The 19,362-nt window shown below is 37.7% G+C and overlaps 1 protein-coding gene across 1 annotated transcript; it reads left to right on the top strand.

Annotated features, from left to right (window-relative positions):
- The first annotated feature begins 12,674 nt into the window (after positions 1-12,674).
- On the top strand, positions 12,675-19,362 carry LOC132049704 (uncharacterized). Its single transcript, XM_059440608.1, has 7 exons — positions 12,675-13,067; positions 15,452-15,548; positions 15,630-15,745; positions 16,690-16,734; positions 17,148-17,173; positions 17,493-17,628; positions 18,942-19,362. Exons 1-7 carry the CDS (start codon positions 12,704-12,706, stop codon positions 19,052-19,054), a joined length of 897 nt encoding a protein of 298 aa, XP_059296591.1. The 5' UTR covers positions 12,675-12,703; the 3' UTR covers positions 19,055-19,362.

The raw sequence follows: 19,362 nt of genomic DNA, 5'->3' as shown, positions 1-19,362 counted from the left end.
AGTCAGCCGCACCACTCGAACTACCCCCCAAGCGGACAATCTCTCGGGGTGGCCCCGCCCGCGGGTGAAACAAGCACCGTAGCACGATAACACTCTCCCAGGGTGATGCCTCCCACGGTGAACACCGAGGTATGGGTGGCCTCGGCCCGACCGATCGACCCTCTCGTCCCGGCCTGCGAACTCCGAAGCCCTGGAGCTCGTCCCGGGCTCTGAATACACGTGTACTATACGGTCTCTGCCGGGAAGCGTGGGGGTGTGCTACGTCTTTGGTGGGAAGAGGGTATACGCTATCACTATTTCTTGGGGGCGCACACCTGAAGACTCGGGGTGTCCGGTCGGTCTGGCCTCGCCGGGGTGGCTCACTGTGCGTAATGCAATCGGTGGCCGCCTCTATGTCGATCCTCCATTACCACCAGGCATGTGCACATGCTCGAGCAATATCCATCCTGGGTGGGAAGCCATCACAGAACGACTGTCAGCAAATAACGATCCGGGCCACAATCACGTGTCGATGCATCTGTCGGTCGTGTCGCCCACTATACTGGTGCATATCTAGCCAATGAGTCGAACTCTAGGCTATACTCTCGAACGCTCCTGCCCCTCTGTCTCAACTGTAGGAATCTGTCAACCCTAGCTCGCCGCCTCCTGCCGGAGCGAAAGTGGCCGAGAAAGGCCTCTGCAGCAACTCATCCCACACGGCCGGGAGCACTCCCTCACCCCCAGACAACTCCCAGACTCGTACTAATTAGCCACATCCCGCAACCGATATGAAGCCAACTCGGCGGACTCGGTCTCGAAGCCTTAATGAGCCGCAACGTACGCCGTATCCGTCTCAATAAACTCCCCGGGGATCCTTTTCGGGCTTCGTCCGAAAAACTCGTGATTACAAGTCAAGAAATCACGGCCCCTCAAACCATCATGTACGCTCGCATGATCACTTCCTAATCCGTGCCGTGGAACCTCGCCCCCGCCACCAATGGTCAACAACCGGACCTCATTCGCACGGCCCTATCCTCCGCCCCCGGGCCGAGGAGCCGGAGGCTCGGCATCGAATCGGGAGCCGGAGGTGGAGCGCCCCACGATCCGGTGGCTCGCCTATGCTCCTCCCAATGGTGACGGTGTGGCTCGGCACCGAGCACGATCTCAGCTCGGAGCCGGGCGCGGGCCTTAGTAACTCTCCGGGCACGGCCGGTCTCTCCGATTCTTTCCGCCGACTTGCCCATTCAGGCGGGGCCCTCGTCACCTTTCGAGCGTCATCCGAAAAACATAACAATTCGTTAGGGAGGAGTCATCCCGATAATACGGCTCATCGTCCACGATCTGGGATAAGAAAGGAAAGATAACATCCTAAATGTCCCGTAGCTTCCGTTTATAGATGTGGTGCACAACACACCGATAAACAAGACTCTACTGACACGGTCGTAGACACTCCGAGGACGAACCGCTTTGATACCACTTTTGTCACGACCCAACCCCCGCCATGACTAGTGCCCGAGCCGGGCACTCGTACACGCACTCGATGCTACTACAAATCGTAAGATACGAATAACTTAAACATATATGAAAGTCGGACGTCGTCTCAATCGCATACAAACATATATCCACGAAGCGACGTGTGCTGTATAATATACACAATATGTCGTAATACATATACACGCAAGCCGACAAGGCACGCACGGCGAATGAGACCGCCCAAAACATAAATCGCGCGAACACGTACAAGTAACTAATCACAACCTACAAGTACGTCTACAGACCTATAAGAGCAACAACGGAATCATATGACGGGACAGGGCCCCGCCGTACCCCTGAATAAACATATACATATGCAACGGAAAAGTATGTACCAAAATACAGGCTCCGGAACAAAGGATCACTCCAAGATAGCGAGTAGGTGTCCTGGGCGGCGGATCACCAAAGTGGCGTGTGTACCTCGCGAGGCATGAAACGCGGCCCCGAAGAAAGGGGGTCAGTACGGAATAGGTACTGAGTATGCAAAGCATGAAATACAGTAAACAGGATCATAATCGGAACAAGAAGTACAGAAAATAAGTACAATATCCAGAATATCAAATATTTGCTTTTGAAACACAAATCATGCATGGGGCTCAAGGAACATGATCACCACCCCGTCATTTGGCGCCATAACACATCATACTCCAGAAGATTTCATATCTCCGTAACCCGACATATCTCCATAACATATCATAACGCCATAACACATAATAACACCAAAATATATACGGTGCCCGGCCCTATAGCGAGGGGCTCGGCGAACCATAACACATCATACTCCGGAATATAACATAGTGCGCACGACGACATAACTGGCCCGGGACTCGGCGAAAGATATAACAACAGGATGCACGAGCAGAGTCGTGAGTAACCATATGCATAAAAATCATCATTACCGACTCAACGGATAAGTAAGTAATCAACACTCGGGGTCGGGGTGATAGTCATATTAAGTTCTTTCAAAAGTCATTAGAACTATACAAAAGGGAAAGTCTCGGGGGACCACGGACAAGTATCAAACCAATCCGAGCCGCCGTGAAAGTTAGAGACATTAACTCGTTATGGAATCCTTTACGAACGTATCGAACCGATCTGAGCCCGTCTATGAAAGTTAAAGGCCTTACCCAACATAAGATCTTTTAGGAACAAAAAAAAACTCTTTATACAACATTTGAAATCCAATCATATAAAAACATAAGGACCATAGTTCGACTACATTAAGGAAGCCAACATTAAGAAGTGACTAAGAATCGTATACAAGCTCGGATCTTAAGAATGGAGTTACCCCGAGGCTCGTATCATAGCCTACTTACAACTAAGACATGCCAAAAGAAAGAAAGGTTAGGCTTTACATACCTCGTCTGCTTCCTAAGCTAATCCGAACTTAGGTCTCGGGCTCCCCAAGATCTACAACAACGTCATTAGACACTAACATTAGCTATAGGTACTTAAGAATTCAATCCCAAACTAGCACTTTATCTACAGAAATTCGGGGAGCATTTCCTATAAATTCAACAACCCCGAGAATTGACTCGGCCAATTCATCAACAACAATACCAACAACCATATTAACAACATCAACAATCAATTCAAAGCTCGTTCTAACGTTAGTAACTCTTTTCTACATACTTTGGCAACATTTCATTTACATTGATTCAACTACATACATTCAAGCCAACATCGACGCTCGCACGTTCAAGTACTAATCCGAAACCATTCAAACAAGATTCAAGAACACTTCAACAATCCGCACAATATTCAAAACAATCCAACCAAAATACCACTTCACCCGAAACCTCCCCAAACCCGAGAACAACAACAACAACACATTCCTCTCTCCCAAATTCATGAATTACACCAACAATCCACACGTTAACAATGTCATTCTCATAAATATAAAAATTACATTAAAATCACGTTGGCCTCTAAAACAGCCCACAACAATTACAACTTCAACTTGAATCATTAAACTTTCATTTTCATCATAGAATCCATAACAACAACAACCAAAATACTAAATAAAATTAGTTCATCACTCTTACACCATACCACACCTACATGGCTCAACCCCAACATACATGGTTTCATGATTTTCATCTATTTCTACACTCTACAACATACACAAACCATCCATAACATATAAAAAGAAGATTAAACCTTACCTTTTCCACTTAACTTCACAACTTGGCTAGGGTTGTAAATGGTAGAAACGAATGGTTTGTTGACTCCAACAACTACTCCACGTTAACAAGGACCTTCCAATTGGTTGAATTGCTAGAAGAAAATATTTTTTTGATCACTATTTTTGGACCTCAATTTTTCTTGCTATGGCCGAATGGCTCCTCTTGTTGTTTTTTTTCCCCAAGTTTCTATAAGCTTCTAAGGGGTGAAGATGATGAATATGATTTATTAGTCATCTTTTGACTACATATATTATGCATCCATGTGGACCATGGCCCACACCCATTGCACGGCCACATGGCCCTTTGTTCATGAAATATTAACTTCCCTTTAATTCACTTTTAACCCCAAATTTTCCTTAATATTCCAAGTCAATAAAATCATAAGTAACTTATGCCTTAAAATAAAATCGGAGGTCAAAAGTCTTTACCTCGAACCCCGGAATAGTCTTGTCCTTAACTTATCATGGTTAGCTCGGATTATCCCAATGTGCAAAAAATACGGGATATAACACTAGTGTTGTTGTTAAAAATAGTAAGGAAAAGAAATAAAAGTCATACCTTCTCATGAAGAGGAAGGAAAGTACTGAAGGTGAGAAACCTAGTTCCTTATCTAAGAAACAGAAAACAAAATTGAGTGAATGGGAAAGAAGAGAAATATTGAAAACGCAAAAGTTCTGAATGGCAGAGTATTTGATCCAGAGATAGCCGAGAAAGCTGGGATGGGGGAACTTCTGGAAATGGTTGAATTCCATAAATGGAGTCATCCTTTTCAACCTCTAGTTGCTAGTTTGTTTGAAGATGAAGTGGTCTAGTTCTACACTAACTTGCTTTTCACTGATGAAACCTTATTCGCAAGTGTGAATGGGATAGACTTTAGTTTGGATGAATATGTACTTAGAAAAATCCTTGGGGTTTCCACTGAAGGCGTGAACAGAGTCAAGCAAAATATTCACCTCAGTGGAGTTCTTGAACCTCATTGCAAAATAGGAGGGAACCATTTCAGGAGAACGGGTCTACAAGGAACAACTCAAGCCTGAGTACCAGCTACTCTTCGAACTGGTCAACAAAGTCCGGCTGCCCCTTGCTGAAAGAAAGTCGATGGCTGCCATTCCTGACCTATATCTCATTGAAGCCTTGGACACCTTCACCCCAATTAGCTTGCCTGCTCTGATGATTGAGCACATAACAAAGGTAGTCAATGTTAAGGATGGTAGGCATGGACTGGCCTATGGTTTCTTTCTCTCTAAGGTATTTGTGCATTTTAAGATCAAGGCTAGAAAAGTGACAATAGGGACCAGGAAGCAGATGTTCACTCATGAAACTCTTGAGAAGTGTGATTTTGTCCCCAAGAAGGAAGGAGTTGGGAGCAGCTCGACAATCTCAAGACTGATTAAGGCCCAGGAAAGGGCAACTTAGGAAATTACCAAGCTAAGGCTGAAAATGCAATCTTGAAGACTAAGATTCAGAAGTGTACAATGAGAGGGGAGGAACTAGGTGTCGTTGGGCCGCTGGAAGAAGAAAATACTCAGCTCAAAGCTAAAATGGAAAAACTAAAAACAAAGGTGGAGGAACTGACCGGCAACTGGTCCAGGACTAGCGAGCTGCAAATGATAGGATCGATAAGCTTCTTAAGATGATCTCCTCTTAGCCGTCCAGTTCCCCCTTCCTATGACCTCCTCTTAAATCCCCTGCTTTCGTATTCCCTTAACCATTCTTTTGAATCCTTTTAATTTATGACTGTGGTACTACTGGCTGTTTAATTATCATATATTATACTCTTGAACTACTAATTTGTTTTTGTTGTAATCAAATTGGGCATTCTCTCTAATTTATGCAATGATATTTAACTTGTTTGTTTGTGTTTTGCTCATATTAGTGTTACCCCAATAGCCATGAGTTAAAGTTACTGTTTTTATTTGCTCATACCACTCTTACTCTTTTCAATTATGCCAAAGGGGGAAAGTAATTCAGAGGGGGTCAATTACGGTTGATACGATCTTTGAAAAGTTGTTGATTATGTTGAAAGACAGGTCTGATTCTCAAGGGAACAAGTGGAGATTTGATTCTCAAGGGGAATATCGATTATGAGTTTGTCATCATCCAAAAAGGGATAGATAAGTCATGACTATGTTGTATTTTGATGATTTAACAAACGTGTTCGAGGATCCAGATATGCTTTTAGAAGAACCAGATGGGATCTCTAGCCGTTCTGGGGTCACGGTATGCTTTTGTTGACAAGCTGGATGCGGCAACACAGCTACAGGTTGCTCATGGACAATACAAATGAAATATCCCTTTCATATCAACACTTGCTCCACCTATATAAAGCAAATATTACAAGTGAAAACCTAATACTTGCAAATCTGAAAATTACTATCTTCTCAAGTGTCATCATGCTCTCAAGAACCAAAAGGAAGGACAGTTCCCAATCACGAAGATGTCTTAAGTCCTTAGGTTTGTTGAGTCTTTGTCATTTGTTCCTTATCTTGTATTCCTACGACTTTTAAGAAGTGTAATAGTAGATGATTATCAACCATTCTAAGTTTGTTCACTTGGCTAGAGTTAGTCAAGGCGTGTTCTTTGCAATAGAGTTATTGTAAGGGGGAGGGATTAAGAGTTTAATTCCTAGGTTACAATATGTTGTAATCTGAAGTTGCTCGTTTATAATGAAGTTTGAGCAAATCCTACTACTGTGGGTCGTGATTTTTAATCCCTTGAGCAAGGAATTTTTCACGTAAATATCTTGTATTATTTACTTTCTGTCGTACTAAAAGCAACAGATAGAGAACCTGGTTCTCTATCTTTTGTTTGGTGGACTCTTATATTCTATCATTCAACAACTTTATTTTGATTAGAAACTAGGAAGGAAGATAAAGAAGAGAAAAAAACTTTGTCCATTGTTACACCCCGTAGTTTGGTACGCGGAAATTCGTAGGTGTTGGCGGTTTTAAGTATGGACATTGGAGTTACCTCCAAGAATACACGAGAATAGATGTGCTTATCTTATGTTTATGAGGGTTAGTTAAGGAAGGATTGAAGGGCAAGTGAATCAAGGAAATTAAATTTATTAGAATTTTGAAGAAAATATGAGGGGCAATTTTGGCCCAACTTGGAAGAAGAATATCTTTTAGTATATGAGGAGTTTTAGGAAGAATATCTTTTAGTATATGAGGAGTTTTAAGGTAAAGCAAAAGCCTAAAATGAAGTTTGTCGAGTCTAGTTTCAACGCAACAACCCGCGCATCGATAGGACATCTTCGTTACAATTTAGGGAAAATCTTGAAAAACCTTTTGCTACGGTCTTCTACGGTCTTTGCTATATCTTGCCGACTTTGAGCCACTATAAAAAGGTTAAAAACCCCATTTTTTCCATCAAAAACTTCTAAAAATTTTCCAGAAAATTCAGCAACCAACACTCTCTTATATCACATAAAAGGTGAGGATTTTGAGTCAATTTCAAGTTACGGCGTATTAATCAAGGTCCTGACAACGTGTAGTCTCGTTTTTAATTTCATTTCGTGTTGGAGTTGGCTTGGAAACAAAGTAAATATTGAAGATCTTGCTACTCTAGTAAAGATAAGGTATGAATTATTGAATCTCTCTCTTTATTAACATTGATTTAGGAATATTTAGAGAATAAAATTTATAGTTTGTTGTGTTGATGTTATTGGCTTATGGGTTGAGGTTTGAAGAGAGTTTGGATGAAAATATACATATTTATCTTGTAGAATATTGAGGATGTTGTTGTTAATATTGTTGGTATTGTTTGGGAGTTGTTTTGGTATTTGGAGGAAGTAGATGATATAGGGGAGATCTTTTGCCCAAATTTTCGTAACCCAAATTAGTCTTCCATAATTAGTGCTTATAAGTTGATGGAAATATGATGAAAGTATGATTAAAGATGTATTTATCGATATATAGGTTCGGGTGAAGGGCAAGCATCGGTGTATAGAATTCTTTAAGTGGTGGCTTGACGGATAAGGTATGTAAGGTGTTCGTTTCCTTCTTTAGAGAACAGCTAGAACATGAACATAGGCGTTCCATAACAACTTCACTCCATTCCTATGCTATGTATTTCAAATCTTAATGCCTTACTTATTTGATTGATTCTTACCATATTATCATGTTTATCACCATTAAGCTAATTCCTTGGATTCGATACGAGCTCCATAATTCATTCGGAGGTTATGACCTTATGTCACTCCGAAACATTGTTACTTCACCGGCTTATTATGCATGGTATATATGTATGCATGCACTATTTTACTACACCGAGCCGCGTTATAGGCTCGCTATTATGCAACACTGATCGATTGGTATTACGGACCAAGTCCCGAAAGGGCGGGTACGTTACACACCGAGTTCCGAAAGGGCCGGGTACGTTATCCGAAAAGCCGGGTACGTTATGATGATGATACTATTTATATATATGTATATGCTTGCATATGATTTTAAACTTGCATTGTATCACGTACGTTCTCGAATGGCGAGGTTACTTATTGTCTTTGTATCTCCGTTTTACTTATGTTATTGATTTACTTACATACTCGGTACTTTTATCCGTTCGATGTCCCATTACGGGGCTGTTGCATTTCGTCTTTACCGCGGGGTTATTGAAGAGCGACCGCATAGAGACTTTCTAACTTCGGTGTTAGCAGTGCCACTTCTTCTCTTTGTCTTTTGGTATTTTTCTCGCTAGTGTAGTATATGTTCATATGTACACTCTTAGAGGCTCATAGACATAGTGGGATATGTAAATATTATGTATGGCCTTGTCGGCCTTGTTTTGAGTTACGGATAACGGCCTTGCCGGCTTTATGATATACTTTATGTTGTGGCGACCTTGTCGGTTTGCATATATACATATGTGTTGAATTATCGGATATTTCTATGTTGGGCGTGCGAGTGTTCTTTGAGTTATGGTATGTGATGTCCAAGTAGCATTAAGTCGAGGTGACTTTCGGCCTACGGGTCGGAGCCTGTCATATTCCTCATTGGGGCTGTGACATCCATATCCCAGTTCAAATGAACATAGTAAAAGTTTTGATAAGATTAACCCCCGTTTGGATGGTTGTTTCCCTGTGGTTAATTAATGTATGGTTTTTTATGAAATCATGTTTGTATCCATTGTTCTTGTGTTGTAAATCCGTTGTAATTTCGTGGTTATATAAGAATGAAAAAGTTCAACTTTTGTAACTACAGATTTGGTGATTTTTGTGTGGTTACGTATTTCACTTCTCGATTATACCCCCACCCTCACCCTACCACCTGCCCCCACCCTACCCTAACCTACCCCTTTGCCACCCATCCCACCTTACCACCCACTACCTCCACCCTCATCCCACAACCACCCACCTCACACCACCCACCACTCGCCCCTCCACCGCCCCTACCACACACCCCTACCCACCACCTACTTATTTTTAAAAGTTTCTATTTTATCCTTTACCTGAGTTTTATTGATATATGTAAATTTCTAATTAAGAGTTAAGGATGTTTTAGTAAACTTACAAGTTATTATACAGTAACATACAGTCAAACTAAACAATCCAAATGTTGTTAAACCATAACAAACGATACAGTCTATCAAAACATTATGTTCATTAATACAGTACAATACAATACAACACCATAATGTACCATACCATATTATACATTAATGAACCACGGGAAACAACCATCCAAACAGAGTACACGCCTCAGATTTAATTTTTGCAAACTCTAATTTGAGGCTAGGTAGTGTATTCAAATCTATAATGTACTAGAAAACTTGCCCGCACGAATTTTAAATAAAATTTTAAAAAAACTTAACCCAAAATCAATATTTATTCTTCAATCAATGTTATATTCTCTATTCGTGTGATTCTTTTTGTCAAGAGTTCTTGTGTTGCTCGAATCTCCTAGCTACTTTCATGTTCTTTTTCTTTGTCATTATCCTTTTTTTGTAGATCTTTTCTTTTTGTTTATTCTCAATGATATTAAGATGAATGAATGAAAAGATATTTTTCTACAAATTGAAGTTTGACATTTCCAGCTAAACAATATCTCTTCATATAAGAATGTCAACCTTTTATATAACTCATCCAACAAAATTTTATAATATTGAAATATTAAATTCTAAAAGACAATTTAGTTTACTAACTCACACTTTATACATCTATCATTAGAATTACTCTTCTTTTCTTATCTTGCAATGCATAACTTCATCTACATAAATTTTGATCTAATATAATCTTAAAAATATATAATATATAAACCTTTCTTTGCTCATTGCTTTGGTTTAATCTCTATAATATCATATAATTATAAAAGTAAATGTTGCTATTTTCAAACATTTAAATCAAATAAATGAGAATTTCAAAACTCACATGAAGTTATTTAAATGAAATAAGGTAATTAAGAAATACTATCGTATGCACAGAAAAAGTCATCTATCTATGCAATTATTGTTGGGTTAGCAAGACTTGAAGCGTTTGAAATGTCAACGGTTTAGTTTTTAAGGTTGAACGTATCACAAACAAACCTGTAAAAGAAAATTTCGAACGATGTGAGGGGTAGTTCCAAAATATCTGCAGAATAGCTGAATAGGAAAAGAAACTTGAAGAAAATATTCACACATATACAAAAAGAAAGCTAAATCTAGAGGAAAAATAAATATTTGAAGAAACTTAGAAGGCTTTATTTGAAGAAACTTAGAAGGCTTACTCCATAAAGAAGACAATATATGCAATCAAATATTTTCGGAAACGAAGTATCCTGACAATCTTTAAAGACCCACCAATGCTTTCAACGTAACTCTATAGTACCATTTCTCAATTATAAAAATTGCCAATCCGGCGTACCTTTTAATCATCCAACATATGTAGTAAGAATCTTCTAAAGCATCCTAAATTAGAGAAAGAATATCTCAATTATCCACAGCACCAAACGCACAAATGCATGTATTTATAGTCAAATAGTGAGGGGAAGTTGAATAGAGCTGGTAATTGGAGAATATGAAGATGGTGAAAACATAAATTCTTGAGGATCAAATTTAACCGATAACTTATTTTTGCTTTGATTTCAGGTAATTAAATTGTTTATATACATTAGTCTACATTTATTATAGGGGAAAGGCTTACCTGCATTCTTTTCTTTTTTCGGTGCTTTTAGACGTTTGGAGTTCTTGACTCCACAAATTCTTTGTAAACAGCAGTGATCATACTACATCTTGGTGCCAAAAAGAAACAATTGTTACGTTAATAAATCAGCAAAACACTTCATAATTGTCTGCTTTCAGTTTCTTTAGGAATAATTAAGAAAGAGTAATGTGTAATTGATGTAGCATGTTATAAATGAATGAATAGGACAAAGAGAATTGAAAGAATGATGGGAAAAAGTCACCAGGGTAGAGAACGTGTGTATGGAATTTAATGTTAAATAATGAATGACATAAAGAAGGTGGATTTAAATTATTTTTTTCCAGATTCTTTGGACATCAAATAAGGTAAAAAAATTCAAAAAATAAAAAAAAAGATAAATAGAAATGGTGGTCATAGAGAGGTGTCACATAGGATTGTTTATGCCTAACTTTATATTATATATGAATTTGTTTGTTCAAACTATTTTCTTTTTTCATTAAAGAGATTAATTGCTACACATCAATAACAACATTTAATATGTTTTATATTTTGGCTGTTATAAATAAAAAGTGCCCGACAATTGGTTGAATTAACATAAAATAGAATATATGAAAAAATGAAGGAATACATAAAGCCCCCAACTTTATCTTTTACAACAACAACAAACCCAGTAAAATTTCACAAAGTGGGTCTGAGGAGTGTAGAGTGTATGCAGACCTACCCTATCGTGCAAGGTAGAAAAGCTATCTCCGGTAGACCTCGGCACAAGAACAAACAATTCAAAGCAGTATGAAAAAGCAATAACAAGAGTGAATAAGCCATGACAAAATACTGTATAAACATGATAGAGCAGTTTGAATAAAAAGGAGCAATAACTACCACAAATGAATATAATAATCGAAGTACAAAAAACAACAGATAATAGCATAAATCAAAGGACAAGAAACTATAAAAATAATACTATTACTACTAGTATGCACGAATACACGTGACAACGCTCAACTACCTACTAACCCTCTATCCTAATCCGTGTCTTTTATAATTTCCTATCTAAGGTCGTGTCCTCTACAAGCTGGAACTGCGACATCTCCTATCTAATCACCTTTACGGATATTTCTTCGGCCTACCTCTACCTCTCCTGAAACCGTCCAAGTTCACAACAGCTTTTGACTTTCCAAATTCCCGTTGAACTTACCAAATCGTATTAAGGTTAGTAAAACATATTATAATAATTATTAAATTACTTTTTGATTATTATAAAATAATAACTATATAGCTATTTCAGTAAGATTGTTATAGGTCGTAATTTTTATAAAGAACATATTATTATAGTGATAGTGTTATTGTTGTTATGGTAAAAAAAAAAAAAAAAAAAATGACCCGCAAGGGTAGCTCAGTTGGTTGAGCATGAGGCTTTCATAATAGAGGTCTCAGGTTCGAAATTCTTGCCTACAACAGCAGGAGATTTGTCTCTGGGTCGAGCTTGTCGCATAGGGCTTGCCTAGCGCTGGTTATCTCTTGTGTGGTTTGCGAGCTATTGCACAAGAGCTGAGTTTACCCTGTGTGCACCCGAAGGATAGCGGCCGTGGGTACCCATGTTATATAAAAAAAAATGGGTGCAATGATGAAAGATAAATGTAACATAAAAAATCGATAATTCTTTTTACCTATTATAGTGAAATATTGTTTCAGAGTGACGTAAAATAGTACGTTTTTATCAATTCAAAAAATGTTATCTATTATTATTATTATCAATTTTTAATAAATATCTTTTCCAGTAATTCATTTAAATAAAAATTCTTTTTTTTTTTTTTGGGAAAAACTATATTGGCCGAGCCTAAGGTGATAGAATTTCAAGGAGAGCAATCAGAAAAAACTTGTAAACATGATATCGGCATTTCGGAATACTTGTACTAGTGTTTTCTCTCATTATTACTTGTTAAACCCTAAACCCTACTTTCCTCTCCTTGTCATTTCCACCCAAAATTTCTCCATTCCCAATAATTCCAACCCAACCTTATCATCAAGTTCTTCTTCACTCTGTATTAAATCTCGTTGTCACTCTACATTTCCTTCCATTACTACAATGTCCGATAAATTGGAGAAACAGTTTGAGGAATTTCGGCTACAGTTGGAGGAATCGGGGAATTTAAGGGAGAGAATAAGAGCAGTGGCTACGGAGATTGAATCAGTTACGAGGACCATTTATGCTAGCCTTCTTCTTGTTCATCAGTCTCGCCCTGTTCCTGGTATTCAACAATCAACATTACTACTCCGTCCGGTCTAATTTATGTGTCTATCTATGCGTTTTTGAAATGTTAAATGCAATTCTAGCGATAACGACATACCCAATGTAATCCCACAAGTGGAGTCTTGGGAGGGGTTGTGTTCCGGTATAAAAAGCCATGGGAAAAAAACTATAAGAATGATTCTAGCTCTAAATGACATCACATTTTTTATGGTACATTTTAAGCTCGGTGTCCAGTAAAATTAGAGAGTAGTACTCCCTCTATCTCAATTTATGTGAAGTTTAAGAATATATTGAACACTTTTGAAACTCGTGGTCTACAATAAGGCATAGATATCTGTGCGCCTATAAATCATTTAATTAAGGGTAAAATGGAAAGTTTAAAGTTAAATTGTTACTACTAAATATATAAAGGTGTCATTCTTTCTGGGACTGCTGAAAAGGAAAGAGTGTGACATAAATTGGGACGGAGGGAGTATCATTTTTCTCTTTTCCTGCCTTTACATAGAGAATGTGTTCTTGAGTTGTGCTGTAAATGTTTGTGCTTCATTTCCTTTGCTTTAAGATTATCTGTGCTTATGTATGACTAAGATACTTTTAGTTTGGGATGTATTTGTAGTACGGATATCAAGAGCAGGCGGAGATTGAAATATTTATCTGAAAGCTTGTAAAGGTCTGAGTAATTTTCTTTTTTTCACACAGTGAGTGATGTTGTTGGTGAGGCGAGGCATGTAGAACATAAGTCCAGAGTTAAGAGGCAATTCTAATCAATGCCATATTTTTACTAGTCTCCTTTCTTCCAAAAGAATATGACTACCCAATTAGTTAATTAACCTAACTTTGCATTTAAAAGATTGAAGATATCACACTATTTTAGAAATTTTGGACTCAAACCATTTGAAAGAGCTGAGATAAAATCTCATATCAAATAATTTACTTCTATGGCTACCTGCTTAGCATGCTCATATAAGGGTTGCAACAATGTTAACTTTTAGTCTTAGTATGTCCTTAAGGCAAGTTCATACTTGAATTAATAAATGAAGCAAATCTTTTTAACCATTGGGTTATATCATCTTCATCAGTTAACAAAGCCAAATTTGTTTTTAAAAGATAACAGTAGTTTGACCTTTAAAAGAGAAGGGGAAAACAACAATATAAACAAGAAATGCAAGTTGGTCAGGCATTGCAGGAAAGTGGCAGAATAATAGGGCCATAGTGGAGGATGGAGGGATAATAGATGCACGGGGAGGGAGAAGATAGGGGATAAAGGATGACGCAAAAGAGAAGGTCATCCTTTGAGTTATTTAAATAAGAGGGAGAAAAGGTCATTATGGCATGCCTATGATTCAAGCCTCCATAATCACCCCAACACTGATATTTAGTTGTAGGATCCCCAAAAGAAGAAGAAGAAAGCTACCAAATGTGAGATTGTTCTTATCCGCCTTCTTATTTACCAACTAACTATGATTCTATGACCCCTCGAGCGGTACAGGGGAAAAAAGAACCCCTAAACTCTAAAGCAGTACAGAACATCCATTCTTAAGATTGTAGGAATTAGAACTGAATCAATGAAAGGAAATGCTATTTCTCTTTACTTAGCATGCGTAAATCCAATCAATTTGTAATATGGCCAAGTGATTATTAATATTCATCATAAATTTTATCAGTAGTGAACAATTATAGTACTTTTCAGTCCTTGGCGATCAAACTGTATAGTAGTTATGGAGAGATAAATGATATTTCTTTCTGAAAAAAAAAAAAAAAAATCAAACTGTACAGTAAGAACAAGAGAAAAGTATCTTCCCTGTGAGCCCCAGGGCTTTGGTCTAGTGGTGTGACTGCAGCAGTAAAAAAGTTTGGTATTCAAGTGGAGAGGGTTAGCGGGGCGGGCTGAGTTTCGAACCACGCGCCACTGGCTATCGAAGATTTCTCGGTTATAAAAACAGAAACAGAAAGTACATGCACTCTGGTACTCTATAATGTGCATCAGCTAAGATCAACTTTAAGCTATAAAGTTGCTGATGTATGTCTGTTGGACGTGACAAACTTTTCAAGTAGTTTCACTTGATTGTGCATAAAGTAATGCCCATGCTTTCTTTTTCATGGAAATGGTTGTTTTGACTCAGGAACTTGTCAACTTCTCTAGAAATTTTACTAAACAAGTGCTCTACTCTTCAAAACTTTCTGTGATAACTTCAAATCATACAGTTAAGGATAATTGCATTAATTGACGTATGGGGAAGATTATACTAGGTCATGAAAAGGTAATTTAAAGAAAAGGTCCAGGCAACTTTATCAGTTTTCTTGCAATAGTTAATATTAGCATATATTTTTCTTTGACATGTGACATAGACTAATATTGTTCCGTTCTTTATGATGCAATAGAGGTTATAGAGAAGGCTAAGGCTCAGATTGGAGTGCTGAAGGAACATTATAGTCGGCTTTCAGAAATTTTGCGTGAATGCCCTGGTCAGTATTACCGGTGAGTGATACTTGAATTACCCTCTTTTCTTAGTTCCTCAAAATGAGATGATTTTGTAATTGTCCATTTTTGGTGTATTAGGTATCACGGTGATTGGAAGAGTGAAACCCAAACTGTGGTATCATTGCTTGCTTTTATGCATTGGTTAGAAACAGGGGCTCTTGTTCTGCACAGTGAAGTTGAGGAGAAACTTGGCTGTAAGTTTTCTTCTCTGTTTACAATATTTCCTTTTCCCAAGAAGTCCTTGGATATTTTCTAGGGAAAAATGCATAAGTTTTTTTTTGGTATAACAATTATTTAATACTCTACATTAGTTGTCTCGGGTGCAGCATTCATTTTTTTTTTTTTTTTTTTTTTTTGGTATATGTGATGTTTAGCTGTTCCCCTCATATTTGCAGTGCCAATCTTCCATTTGAATTGCCAATGCTGTTTCTTTTACCCCATGGCCCTCGAAGGAAGCTTCATATTTCCCTTATCTTTCCCTATCTTACAATTTACTTTCTTAACCAATTACATTTGAATTTAAATAGTATATCTTTGAACATTTAGAGTTTAAATAGTGATTTTTGATGAGGAAATTTCAACTTCAACTCTCAATGGTGAAAAAGCAGGTTAGAGGCCTATTCTTAGTTGCCCTTCATAAGCTAATAATTTCATACCTTTTGTGGTGAATGGGTTTTTATGAGTTCATTCCTTGATCTTTGTCGTGTACATGCTGTCTTAATTCCACATTTCCTCCAAATTATGGTTGGAAGTAGGGAGATCTGCTCACTCGCCCTCGCTGTAATGCTTGGTATTGCCTCTCTTTGCACCTTCTACCGTTCTTGGACAATTATCACCTTTCTTTTTGGGGATTGATCAGAACCAGTATTTTGAATTTTCTGACAGCAAATGCTAATTAGTAATGAGGGAGTGTCAACCTTTTAAAAGCAAAAGCCAATTGAAAACTTAAGGCAAGAATAATCTCTTAAATTGGCTATTTCTGCAAAAAAATTCTTGCACGCTTGTTGAGGTGAATGGGCTCTTCGATACTCAAAGTGAACGTCATGTTTATTTCTATCAGTTTTGATATATGTGTTTATTTTGGTTGGATTAGAGAATGTCTGAAGTTTTTAACTTTCCATACTTGTCTACTTTGCAGTGACGCCAACAGAATTTGGACTTGATGTTGACGACTATCTTATTGGTGAGTGACCCTATATTTCCGTAAATCCTTGGTATAAAACTCGCTGTTATTCTTTTTTGATGGGTAAACTTGCTGTTATTATTTTGTAAATATTTCAAGGATAATTACAAGTGTGGGTGATTTTTTGGTTCTGCTGGTTTGAGGTTCTAGTCTGCCACATTTTTAAGGAATTCATTATGCATATGCAGTCAGTGTTGTTTCCAGATCAGAAGCTTATATGTGAAAGCCTGGAACTTGCTTTTAAAGGATTTTTTGCTTGCCAGGCCGGAGGCATCTTTCATGCGTTCCATGTTTGCAAAATACCACCTAATCTTCATGTATATGCATTGAAAGCGAGTTTAAGGCATTGTAACTTTGTTGTATTGTTTGATTCAATATTTTTGGAGGTGCTAATACTTATTTTATTCTGGCAGGTATTTGTTTCATGTCCAATGAGTTGGTAAGCGCGATAGCTAGCACCCAGAATATATTTGTTTTTCTGTTTTATATGACCAAGTTAATCTTGGTAGCTCCCTGTCTTGGTTTTGACACAAAACTCCTCGTATATTATGTTTAAGGTTGTCTTAGTTCTTCCTTCTCATGTGGTAATCGGTGAATTTAAAGCATTTCTGGTAGTTACCTCTGGTTATCTGTGAATATGTGATAATGCTATGAATTGCAAAACTTTCAAGCAATGGTGTCGTAGCCACTCTAATTAGCCAAGGCTATTGACAATATAGGCTACTGGATTGATGAATCATGTGGTAATTGTGTTGCAGCCTAGATATGTGGTGAACCAAGTGACAGCTGGGGATTATGATTGCCCAAGTAAGGTTTTGAAGTTCTTGACAGATCTTCATGCAGCATTTCGCATGCTTAATCTCAGAAATGATTTCTTGCGCAAAAAGTTTGACGGTGAGCTTTCAATTCCATATAAATTAGATTATCCTTTGTCTCCTTGTCTTATAGAAAAGATCCTTATAAATTGCATAGTTAGATCACTAAGATTTCTAGGTATCTTTAGTTGAAATTTGCTCTTGTAATGCGTGAAAAGAAATACGAAGGAAAAGATTATTAACTCTAAAAAAAGTGAAATCTGTCCTTGTTTGAGCGCTTGGAGAAATGTGAGAAAAAATAGAGGTTATCTAGATTCTAGTTTAAATCAAAGCTTTAGGACAAAACGGGGGAAGAGGATGATTAAAATAAAAGTACTGCTGGTTCGAAGAAGAAAAGAACATCAGGCAAATCTTTATCAAAAAGAAAAGAATATCAGACAAATTGTCCGACATGCTTAAATTGTGTATATTTTTTCTACTAACCAAATAAAGTGGTTAGAGAAATATGCATTATTTTGCAAACCAGTCAGTCCAACTTCTCCAGCTTGAGCAATAAACTAATTTTGTCATGGTGGATTTTGGACTGTTTTTCTAAAGAAGGTAATTAGTTAATAGCATTGAAGCTAGACTGATCATCTTCACTCCCAAAAAAAAAATATTTTCCACAATAAACCAGTGTGTGAATGCATGTTAGAACTAGGCCTGGTCTATTCAGAATATTAGTTTGATTAGGTTGCTGGGGAGAAAATAGTCAGGCATTGAGGAACTTCTTATAACTTTTCTTTGATGGTCAATATCTCCTTTTAAGCAATGGGAATTGGTCATGCATTTAAAAAAATTCACCATTCTTTTCTAGTCAATATCTTATACAAATTGATCTCAACAAACCATTAGACATTAAAATTACCCCATCAGGGAGAAGGCAAGGAGGAAGAGATAATGTTGATGCTTGTTTGAATGAGATCTAATCTTTCCTGATAAAAATGCAAGGACGGGGGGGGAGCGGTTGTGGCTCGTGGGTGTGGAAGGTTGATCTGCATTGTTTCTTTTTTTCTTTTTTTTTCCCTGGCTTAGGACTACCGAATTCTCCTACCTTCTGTTGAAACTTCTGTAAGGCAAGAAAGTTACGTAAGTTAGAACACTATGCACACTAACTGTATTTTTAAGAAGGGTGCATTTGTTCTCTATGCAAGTTTTCATAACTACTTCTATATTTCCTTTTCCTCTGGGTTTCCCTAAATTCAAATATTCTTGGATTTCTTATTTTGAATCAAAGTGTTATATTCAACGGGTTCCTTATTTTAGTGAAACTTCATATCTAAATTTTAACGCTTCTCTCAGTTACCAATTTAAAAAAAAAAAAAAATTTAACGCTCTTGTTGTTTTGTGCAGGAATGAAATATGACCTGAGGAAAGTTGAGGAAGTCTTCTATGATGTAAAAATCAGAGGCTTGGCAGCCAGTGGAGACTCAGCTGGAGAGAAGCAGGCCCAAGGACAATCTTGAATATCTTTCTGTGACCTGACAATTAAAATAGGATTTTGTATTTGTGTATGTTAAGGACGGGAAGCGACTCTGGTCCAGATTTAGTTTCTCCTATAATGACACAATGCAGGTTCTGTTGATGAAACAGGAAAGAGTTGAAACCTATGCTACTCGTTTTGCGCTAAGTCCTGCATTGATGGTGAACTTGCAATTGTGATCATTGTAAATTCTATTCCAAATAGGGTTTTTAATCTCTTGTCAAAAAGAAGATATACTATTGGTTTTCTCCGACAATTCTTTTTAAAGCTTTTTTTAGAACTGGAAGAAAA

The sequence above is a fragment of the Lycium ferocissimum genome, chromosome 3 (genome assembly GCF_029784015.1).
Source record: "Lycium ferocissimum isolate CSIRO_LF1 chromosome 3, AGI_CSIRO_Lferr_CH_V1, whole genome shotgun sequence".
NCBI lineage: Eukaryota > Viridiplantae > Streptophyta > Magnoliopsida > Solanales > Solanaceae > Lycium > Lycium ferocissimum.
This window is presented reverse-complemented; position numbering and strand designations above follow the sequence as displayed.